At 41.3% G+C, this 11,608-nt stretch overlaps 1 protein-coding gene across 3 annotated transcripts in view; it reads left to right on the top strand.

The window, feature by feature from the left end:
- The first annotated feature begins 6,305 nt into the window (after window positions 1–6,305).
- The window catches only part of SH3D19 (SH3 domain containing 19), a 75,573-nt gene continuing 70,270 nt past the window's right edge, over window positions 6,306–11,608 (top strand). For 2 of the 3 annotated variants that reach the window (XM_006870878.1, XM_006870880.1), the window contains exon 1: window positions 6,487–7,168. In XM_006870878.1, coding sequence (XP_006870940.1) covers window positions 6,487–7,168 — 682 coding nt within the window. Of the gene's footprint in view, window positions 7,169–11,608 lie in introns of all 3 variants that reach the window. The other variant, XM_006870879.1, reaches the window with a different exon arrangement.

Below are 11,608 nucleotides of genomic sequence, written 5' to 3'. Positions count from 1 at the left end.
TTCTAAGTATTCCTTTATATGTGGTTCAGAGTTCTGGGACCATCCCCTGAGCCTGCTTGTTCGTGTATTCTGTGTTGTTGTTGGCGGAGCTCTCTTCTATACGTCCACCCGATCCACCATCTTGTTTGTTCTCTGTCACACAGTTTTTAAGGAAATCATATTGAAAGTAAAATTTAAACATGAAAGTATAGACTTGGTTAAGAAAATTATGAAAGAAGACATATCCTCAAGTCGCTACTGCTCCTTAGTATTAAAGATTAATCATTAAATCATATGGCCAAGCAACAGAAGGTGGCCTGATATAGTAGATTCACACACAACAAGAAAGGGGAGAGTCCGTCTTTTTCTCCACTCTCCCTTGGAGACCAGAGATATTGCCAGCCCCAACTCTCAGCCATGCCCAGCACATACCCTGCTCTCCTGGAGCACATGGTTTGGAGTCATGGCAGTATGAGGTAGGGGCCAGGTATACCGCTTTGATGCCCTACTTTGGTAACTGGATTCAGGTGGTCTTGGCTCCAGACTTAGAGAACCCACAGAGCCACCAGACCAGCATTTAACCAGTCATTTGCCCCCAGCTGCCCTGTGGTCTTTACAGATGCTGAAACCAGCTCCATCAAGGGCCTCCACGAATAACTTCCCAATTCAGAGCCCTGAACATAGAAAACATCGAGGCCTATAGGAACTCCATCTAAGGCCAGGAACTCTGCTGCCATGTCCCTTTCCACACTCACCTTGTGAGATCATGGCTTACAGGAGCCCCCAGAGTTTTCTCCATTCTGGGCCCAACAGCTACACTGTTTGTTTGTTTGTTTGATTTTGGTTTGGTTTTTTTTTTTCCCTTTTGTTGTCTCGTTGTTTTATTTTTTCTTCTCCTCCTTCTCTATCCATTCCCTTGGATTGATCCTTTATATCTCTTATTTGTTTTTCCTTCTTTTCCTTTGTTTCTCAAATCCTGTCTTTTCCCCCTCAGATCTTTCTTTACTACTCTTTCTCTTTTCATCTCCCTTCTGATTGATTTTTCTAAGGTTTTGTTTTTTTTTCCTTTTAAAATTTCTTCCTTTAATTCCTTCTCTTATTTTACTTTTTTATAGCTCCGTTTCCCTGACCCTCTTTTGTTTTTATAGTTATTATATTCTTTTTTCTAGTTGCTACCTGTTTTTATTTCTTTTTTTTTTCTCTTCATTATATTCTCTTATCATTGTTGGTTCATTGTTTGTTTATTCTGTTTGTTTTCTTGTGTATGTGTGGTTTTGTTGTTAAGTGCTGTCGAGTCGATTCCAACCCATAGCAACCCTATACATGGTTTCCAAGGAGCAGCTGGTGAGCTTGAACCACCGACCTTGCAGTTCAAATGATTTTTCAGTCTGAAGCATTAGCCCACCGTGCCACACCAGGACTCCATTGTATATGTGTAGGGGAGGGATTTTCATTTTCCCAGCCAACAGGAGACATCAACCATACACATGAAGCCCAGGCACAGTCCTGTCCTCTGCATCTTCACCCAATAGGCAAGAGCCGATACCTGTTCCTATACCACCTGATCAATGGTAGACAGCAGCCAATACCACCCAAACCCACCCTAAACTGAGGTGCACTAATGGTGAATGAGAACAGTATGCACACTTCCATTCTCTAACTACATCCACAGGAAGTTTGTGTGTGCTGAAAAACACACCAACATAACAGTCATCAATTAAATACAAATTCAACAATGGAAACAGAAATTAAAGAAATCTGTAATGACCAGATCAAACTTTCCAAAAAATGCTAAAGGATGATTTTTGGACAGATAACCAACAATAGCATACAACCTGAGATTCCCATACATGACAGCACCACCCACTATCCAATCCAGATATAGATGTATTAAAAGTAAAATAAATCTGTAAGACTGAAAATAGAGAGCCAAAGATATCAATTTATAATTTAGTCAGCTACAAAGCAAAACGATCTCTGGTAGCATAGTGGTTACAAATTGGACTGCAAACCTCAAGGTCAACAGTTCGAAACTACCAGCTATTCCACAGGAGAAAGATGAGGCGTTCTGCTCCCGTAAAGATTTACAGCCTCGGAAACCCTGTACAGGGTCACTTTGAGTCGGAACCAACTCCACGGCACACAACCACCACCACCACCTCCACAAAGCAAAAAGAGGGAGTAGTGTAGATACAGAACTTCCAAAGAGCAGGTAAGTCAAGTAGATATCAAGATACAACAGACTGATTTTAAAAAAGAAAAAATATTAATTACAGGGTAACTTCAAAGAAAATGCATACACCGGCACATCAAAATTTTTAAAAAGAGGAAAATCATAAACATTTAATAAACATGAATGCAGCAGAAATGAAAATAAAACCCACAAACAAAATGAACTCAGTGTAGAAAATTATGTAGAACAAAGAAACCAACATCATCTCACACACCACACACACACACACACACAAACAAAACCCACATAGAAAACAGGATCCTTTAATATGAGAACTGTAATAGACAAATCAAAAAGATGGAGACAGCTTAAATTTCCATCAACAAAAAATGTTTAAACAGACTTTGGTACATACATACAATGGAATATTACACAACATTGAAGAATAACAATGAATCCACGAAACACTTCACAACATGGATGAACCTGAAGGACATGAGTGAAATAAGTGAACCATAAAAGGACAAATATTATAGGAAATCAATGTTGTAAAAATTACGAAAAGGCTTTGTTGATGAAAGAAACCTTCTATGATGGTTACTGGAGTGAGGGAAGAGGTATTATTCACAGGCCTGAGGGTTGCTGTTGTTAGGTGCCATCCAGTTGAAGACCGACTCATAGCAACCTTATGCACAGCAGATCGAAACACTGCCTGATCCTGGGCCAACCTCACTATTGTTGCCACGCTTGAGCCCATCAATGCTGCCACTTTGCCAATCCATCTCACTGGGGGTCTTCCTCTTTTTCTGTGACCCTCCACCTTACCAAACATGATACCCTTCTCCAGAAATTGTTCCCTCCTGACAAAATGTCCTAAGTATAAGAGACAAAGTTTGCCATCCTGGCTTCCAAGGAGCACTCTGACTGTACTTCTTCCAACACAGATCTGTTGGTTCTTTAGGCAGCCCATGGTACTTTCAATATTCTCCTCCAGCACCATAACTCAAAAGCATCAATTCTTCTATGGTCTTCCTTATTCACTGTCCAGCTTTCATATGCATATGAGGTTATTGAGAATACCAGGGCTTGGGTCAGGCGCACCTTAGCCTTCAAGCTGACATCTTTGCTCTTCAACACTTTAAAAAGGTCTTGTGCAGCAGATTTGCCTAATACAATAATACATTGTTTGATTTCTTGACTGCTGCTTCCATGAATGTTGATAGTTGATCCAAGAAGAATGAAGTCCTTGACAACTTCAACTTTTCTCCATTGATAAGAATGTTGTTTATTGGTCCAGTGTTGAGAATTTTTGTTTTCTTGACATTGAGATGCAATCCATAGTGAAGGCTGTGCTCTTTGATCTTAATCAGTGAATATTTTAAGTCCTCTTCACTTTCAGCAAGCAAGGTTGTATCATCTGCATATCGCAGGTTGTTAATGAGTCTTCCTCCAATCCTGATGCCACGTTTTTCTTCATAGAACCCAGCTTCTCGGATTATTTGCTGAGCATACACATTGAATAAGTATGGTGAAAGAATACAACTCTGTCACACACCTTTCTTAATTTTAAACCATTCAGTGTTCCCATGTTGTGTTCGAACAACTGCCTCTTGGTCCATATACAGATTCAGCACTTAATTGTGCTCATGAGAGCTTGAGAGTAGACACATGTTAACATGGGTGACATGGCAGGCAATATGCAAAAGGGAGGTTAGCAGAGAAAAGATGATAGTAATGGGAGACATAGGGAGGGAAACAATGTTAAAGCGAACAGAGGTAAATACTGTTAACTGTTGGTGCATGGAAGGATTGCAGTCATTGTAATGAAGCAAAGTATATGATTTGTTGAATGTAAAACTGATGATCTGCTTTGTAAACCTTCACTCAATTCACAATAAAAAGTTAAAATATTAAAAAAAAAACTAAAAACATAGGCATGTGAACTCTTAACACTTAAAGATAATTTTGAATTAAGCTAGAGGTAGAGTGAGATAGAACAGAATATTCTTTTCCTATGGTAATTTTCATTTCAGAGAATATGTTCTATAATAGAAGTCAAACAATTTAATTTGATTAGTACATTTTTCTTTCCTTGGATATTCGTATTTGTGTTTGTATGCTAGGCCAGATAGCAGAATTCTGAAGAGAGGAAATTACACAGGCCTAAATTAATCTTTGGAGTCTTGGTGTGGCATTGTAGGATAAGCACTGGACTGCTGACTACAAGGTTGGTGGTTCAAACTCACCAGTTGCTTCTTGGAAACCCTATACAGGGTCATGAATTGGAACTAACTCCATGACACTTAACAATCACAGAGTTCATCTCTATGAGCCTCTGAGCAATGCAGATGATTCAGTTTATAATTTTAATAACTGAAAGGTCAACAGTTCAGACCACAGGCATCTTGGAAGAAAGGTTTGACCAATCCTGTGGAGCTGATCTGCTCTGCACACATGGGGCTAACTTGAATCAAATTGACAACCTCTGGAAACTGGTCATTAGTCCTTATCTTTGTCAGCCAAGGGAAGGCTAAGTGTACTCAGGGTACATCTCTAATATTTTGAAGTCAGTTCTTAGAAGATGGCTATTATTTGCCCCTTGAAACTTTTCTGGGTGCAGTGTTAGAGAGAGCTCAGGCATTTCTGTGAAGGTGACAGTTCTTTCGTAACTTTTTTGGGTGGTAGTGGTTTTATCAGTCTTTGAACATTTTCAGATAGACAGTAGCTTGTTTCCGACCTACCGTACCTCACCAAGGTGTCTGTCTGTAGGCGTCCAGAGATCACTATTGTGGCAGCTGAGCCACTGAGGCCAGCCTCTTGGTTCCCAGGAGCCCCTCCCCCAGGACTGGGATTTCCGCCCCCTTCTTCAGCAGGCCCCTGGAGGTCCAGTGAGCTGGTTCCTGCAGAGGTAAGTAAACATTACATTATGTCTGTACATTTTATGTTTAAAGTGAAGTTCAAAGATAAGAACAGTGAGACTTACTAGTATCGAGCCTATTTGCCCAAGTTGCTGTTGTTAAGGGCCAAGTTGATTCTGACTAATAGTGACTCTACGGGCTTCCAAGGAACTGACTTCGTGGTTTGCAGTCCAATGCTGATCCTACAGCTCCACACCAGGATGCCTATTTGCCCACAGATATCTAAAATCTTCATTTTTTATTTTTCAGCTCCCACCTTCTTATGAACAAGTCATAAAGGAAATCAGTCAAGTTCAAGTTAACACTACAAATAATAATAATGCTGCTGCCCCTCCAAGGCACACTATTACTTCTGCAACTCAGACTGACTTTTCAGAAGAACTAGACAACCATCTGCCTCAAAGTAATGCAAGTAATTTGTCCCTTCCGATTCTGACATACTTCTAGGGAAGTAATCAGTAGGCTTCTAGCCTTTAAAATAATTTGCAATTTGTGCATAATTTATTGGGCTCTGCTTTCCAGTCAGTATAATCACTGTGTGCATTCTTTATTTGGGTATGCTCTGATTATTATAATGGATCATTCTCATGAGTCATAGCTTCAGTCTTATGGATTCACCCAAGTCATAACACAAAAACATCATCTGTTTAACTCATGGTAGGTGTTATTGCTATTATGGAGAAGGATATTGTATTTAGCAACTAAAATGTGTTGGGATGCTAAGGGTGATTGGCCTGTTGGTAAAAAGTCTTGGTGTTAAGGGCAACAGAGATGAGAATAAGTTGCTTTAGAAAAATAAAGCAATAAATATTGGAGTTTTGGCAACCAAAGAGAAATGGCTTATATGGTAAATCTAGTGAGAATCAGGAATTGAATGGTGTTTTAAGTTATGGTATAGTAAATATTTGTTATAGGAGCAAATGTAACTTGAAAGACACTCATGCTGGAAGCTGGGTAGAAACAGCTCCCCAGTAGTCTTGAAGTTCACTTTTTACTAATGAAGGAAATTATGCCACGTGCATACTGAAAATATATACTTAGTCGGGGAGTTTAGTTGGTTGGTTTGTAACATTGTAACATCTCTTTTTCCTTGTGATTTTGCCAGCACTACAGTCACCTCTCAAGCCTCTTCAGCCTTCCCCAGCCGTCCCAGCCAATGATCTTCCACCAAATGTGGCACCTTTGATCGTCTTTGATATTTCTGAGGAACAGAATTGTCCAGAAATCCTCAGTGCTACAAAATGTCCAGTGCCAAGGCCAAGATCAAAAAGCAACCTCAGACCAGTTACCAGAAATATTCACATTAAAGAGCAAAGTCACCAGAAAATTAGTACCCCAACCACAGAAGAGAAGTTATCCCCCAGCAAGCCCTTGTGTCTGTTGGACAACACCAACAACTTGGAAAGCCAGGCATTGATGAACATTATGAACACAGAACAAAGCCAAAATAGTATTGTCTCAAGAGTCAAAGCATTTGAGGGTCAAACAAATACAGAAACCTCAGGACTGTCCAAAAAACCAGAGATTGCTCCCCGCACAGTACCCCCAAGGCCTGCTGTTTCCTCAGGGAAGCCCGTGGTAGCTCCCAAGCCAGCTGCTAACAGAGTTTCTGGAGAATGGGACTCCTGGACAGAAAACAGACTCAAGGTGGCCTCCCAGGAAGGGTCTGTCCCTCCACCGCAAGAAGCAGGCAGCATCCCAGTAACCAAACCTGAATTGCCAAAGAAACCAAATCCTGGCCTTATACGAAGTGTTACTCATGAGATTCTGAGAGGAGGTACCACAGCTGAGAGCCCTGATGGTGGGAAGAAAGTACCAACTCCTGCTCCGCGGCCTTTGTTGATGAAGAAATCCGTTTCCTCAGAAAACCCCGCCTGCCCTTCACTGAAACCAGTCACTGTTCCTCCCCGACTCTCAGTGACATCACAAGCCAAAGCGTTCAGGTCACTGGGAGAAGGGCCTCCCGCCATTCCCCCACTTCCAGTTTTACACAGCAAGACCCCAGGAGACATCGATCTTATCAGTTTTGATGATGATGTGTTACCCACCCCATCCAGCAGCCTGGCTGAAGAATCTACGAGTTCAGAGCTGGGTCTGGGTGAGTAAAAATCAGAAGTGGAGGGAAACCTAAACTCATCATAGTGGTGGTGGTGGTGTGCCATGGAGTCAGTTCCAACTCATAGCGACCCTGTACAGGGTTTCTGAGGCTGTAAATACAGAGCAGAACGCCTCCTCTTTCTCCCACAGAACCACTGGTAGTTTTGAACTGCTGACCTTGCGGTTAGCAGCCCAGTTTGTAACTACTGTGCTACCAGAGCTCCTTCATCATAGGATATATCTGTTTTTATTTTCAGTAGTTCAGGTATGTGAATGTGTGTGTGTACATGCGCACATGCTGTGTGCATATGCGTGTGCATAGACTAATTTGGGAAACAGAGAGAGATACTGAAACATGGAACTGCATGGGCGTTGGAGATGAAGGAAAGCAAGCTAAGAGGCAGAGACATGAGGGAGACCTGCACGGAGCAGAAAGGCACAAAGTAAATACCGAAATGCAAAATTTGAAAATGTATACTTAGTTTGCTGGTTATTACTATGACCCATTGCCACAAAGTCAGTTCTGACTCATAATGACCCCAGTGACAGAATAGAATTGCCCACTAGGTTTTCTAGGCTGTAAACTTTTTGTTTTTCAAACTTTTTATTGTGAATTGGGTGGAGGTTTACGCAGCAGATCCATTTTCCATGAACAATTCATACATATTTTGTTTCAGGTCATTGATTGCAATCCCAACATAACATCACTTATCCTGCTTCCTCCCTGTGTCTACTGTTTCCATTCTTCCTTCCTTCCTAATCCTTCTGAGCATTGTCCTTGAGTAAATGCTGCCCCCTTGATCTCAGATGACTGATTATTCCATGGTATGTGTACCTCACTAGTGTTACTGCTCCCCTTATAGAGCTGTCTGTTGTTTGATTGGAGTCCTGCTGTGGCGCTGTGGGTTAACACGCCAGACTGCAAAGCTGTTTGAACTGCAAGGTCAGCGGTTCAAGCTCACTAGTTGCTCCTCAGAAACCCTATACAAGGTCACTATGGGTCAAAACCGACTCGACGGCACTTCACAACAACACCTTTGTTTAACTGAACATTAAACCCTGATGATGAATTCAGTGTCAGGCCTGAGGGGTGACTAAAGGCCATAGTCTCAAGGGTTCTACTAGTTTCAATCTGACTAGTAAGCCTGGTCTTTTCTCAGATTTTGAATTTTTTTCCACGTTTTTCTCCTACTCTATCCAGAACTTTCTAATGGGATCCCTTTCAAAATGCTCAGCAGTGATAGCCAGGCACCATCTACTTCTACTGGTCTCAGGGTTGTGGAGACTGATGTTCCCATGGTCCATTAATCCATTGGACTGTTTTCCATGTGCCTTCAATTTTTTTTTTTTCATTTTTCTTTGCTCTGGACAAGAAGAGACTATTAGTTACACCTTAGATGGTTGCTCACCAGCTTTTAATACCTTGCCGCTACTCAGCTGTAGGTATGTAGAACATTATCTTTGTGATTAGGCTGTATTCTTTACAAAAGCAAACTGCCACATTTTTTTCTCAAGGAGCAGCTGGTGGGTTTGAACCATCAACATTTAGGTAACAACTGAGCACTTAACCACTGCACCATGAGGTCTTCTCAATTACTATACTTTTGTTGTTTTTATTTAATGTCGTCGAGTGGTTCCAACTCATAGTAACCCTTTATAGGGTTTCCAAAGAGTGGCTGGTAAGTTTGAACTGCTGCCTTTGCAATTCAAACTGATATTGCAGTCCAGTGCTTTATCCTACAGCGCCACATGAGGATTCTATTTACTATTCTAGGAGCCAGGAAAAAGTGGTTTGGGGTAGTTGGAAATTCAGGCTTCACATTGAAGGGACCCAGGGCATTAAACATGGCATTGAAAGATGGCATTTAAGAGTATAGGGGGATGACGAGGAGGCCGGGCTCTATGGCAGCTAGGGTGGAGGTGCAGTGAAGTTCGCCGTCATCAAAACTACAGACTACCAGGCAAAGCAGGTTCAGGGAAGAGCTCCAAAACTCTGAACCACATAGATAGGAATATTTTAAAAGTTTGAAGGCTTATAGCTAGTGGAACTTGTAATAGAAGTAAGAAATTGTGTACTTTTAAGTCTGCCGGGCTCGGCAGCCCAGAGCCGATAACTTGGATGAGACCAAACAACAAGACTAAGTGAGGGAGCAGACCCACCACAGAATAATACCCTAGGAACCTCGGAGCAAAGGTGGATAATAAACTTGGTCAGTTTTGCTTTGTTCTGATTTTTTTTTTTTTTTGTATCTGTTCATTGGTCCCCCACTGTTTGTGCACCTCCATTCTGGTAACTAGAGGGGGTGCCTGAGCGAGTGGACACCCCCCACCCCCACCACTGGTGGGTTCTTCTACCATGCTTGCAAGCAGTACTCTTAGCCCAAGAGCCAGCCCTGAACTGTTTTTTAATAGAGAAAAGGCCAGAACAAGGGGTTTGGAGAGGGAAAGAGAGTTTAAAAACAAAACAGGATGAAAATTAAATCCTGAGGTACACCATAACAACCAACAGTGGCATCTTGAAATTTATCAGGCAGCCTTGAAGGCAAGAAGCTGAAAGAGGTCATTAAAATCATACTCATATTAGGCTACAGATTATTTTTTTCTTTTCTTCTCTCCCTCCTCTCCCTTTTCTGCGATTATAGACTGCAGTATCCAATCTAGTTTTGGTGGGTTTTTGTTTTGTTTTTCTTGGGTTTTTGCTGTTACTGTTTTCTGTTCCCCTTTTACCTTTGAGGGGACTCTTTCTCTATATATATTACCCAGGAAGAGACAGCAACTGCTGCCATATAGTCAAGCTATAGTCACATTGTATAAAACACCAAAATCCAGGTAAGAACCAATACCAACTGCCATACACCAGGGACGAAGACAACACCTGTGAAAGTTACTCTGAATTAAGCAATAAGAAGAGTTAAAAGGGACACCACGTCCTGATCACATCTAACTGGAGGCAATCAGAAAACATAAAAAATACCGAACCACACACTCAATTAAGTCTTAAGGCCACAGGTAAACACTAAATATGTCCAAGAAGCAAAAGCAGATGACCATAACAGCACATGTCCAGAAACAAGATAACATGTCTGAGACAAATGACCTAACGGTAGACCTGGACTCCCTTCTGGAAGGCGGGCAGGCCTTGGAAATTCCTGAGAAGGAATTCAGAAAAATGATTATAAAATGTTTCAAAACACTTTACAAGGGAGTTGAGAAAAATAAGGAAAAAGTCAGGAAAGTGCTGCAAGAACAACCAAATAAGATAAATACAGCATTGGAAATTATTCAAAACCTACAGAAAGAAGTCCAAACAATCAATACTAGAATATCAGAAATAGGCAATACTCTGAAAGGGCAAAGGAGTAGAATAGAAGAGATGGAAGGCAGAACTAGTAAGCTGGAAGACAAATCTCTCAATACCACTAAGACAGAAGAGCAAATAAAAAAATCTGAAGAAAGTCTTAAGATTCATGTTGGACATCATAAAGAGGAATGACTTAAGAATTATTGACATGCCAGAACAGGAAGAATCACACAAGTCCACAGAGGAAATAGTTGAAGAACTGCTGGAAGAAATTTTCTCTAACATCCTGAAAAATGAAAAGGTAAACATTCAAGAAACTCAACAAAACCCAGGAAGGATAGACCCCAAAAGAAAATCACTGAGACATATTATAATCAAGCTCTCTAAAATCAAAGATAAGTAGACAATCCTGAAAAGCAGCTAGGGAAAAGAGAAGTATTATATACAAAGGCAAGCAGGTCAGATTAAGCTCGGATCTCTCAGCAGAAACCATGCAAGCAAGAAGGCAATGGGGAGACATATATAAAATCCTGAAAGAAAAAAACTGTCAACCAAGAATCCTTTATGCAGCAAAGCTATCAATCAAATACGACAGTGTAATCAAAACATTCCAGAATAAACAGAAGCTAAGGGATTTTTCCAAAGCCAACCCTGTACTACAAACATCCTAAAGGGAGTTCTGTAGACTGAGAACCAACAAGAACAGACAATAACCAGAGATTGACATATGTGGCAGCACCTCCCAGAACTAAATCGACAGAAGGAAGAGTCAAGAACAGAACAAAACTATAAGAACAGAGAACAAACAAGATGGAGGATTGGGTAGAAGTGCAGTAAAGGAGTTCCGCCAACAACAACACAGAATACCGGACCAAGCAGGCTCAGGGGCTGGTCCCAGAACTCTGAACCACATATAAAGGTATATTTAGAAAGTTGGAAGGCTCACAGCTGGGGGAATTTGTGACAGAACCAAGAAATCTACTGCTTTCTAGTCCGGGACGCTCCGCTGCTCCAGTAGCCGCCATCTTGGGTGAGACCATGTGGGGGAAGGATCAGAACGGCCACACACGCCTGTTAGAACCACTGAGATAAAGATGTGGACATTCTTTTCTTTGGGTATCTGTTCATTGGTCCCTTGCT

The sequence above is a fragment of the Chrysochloris asiatica genome, unplaced genomic scaffold (assembly GCF_000296735.1).
Source record: "Chrysochloris asiatica unplaced genomic scaffold, ChrAsi1.0 scaffold00155, whole genome shotgun sequence".
Classification (NCBI taxonomy): domain Eukaryota; kingdom Metazoa; phylum Chordata; class Mammalia; order Afrosoricida; family Chrysochloridae; genus Chrysochloris; species Chrysochloris asiatica.
This window is presented reverse-complemented; position numbering and strand designations above follow the sequence as displayed.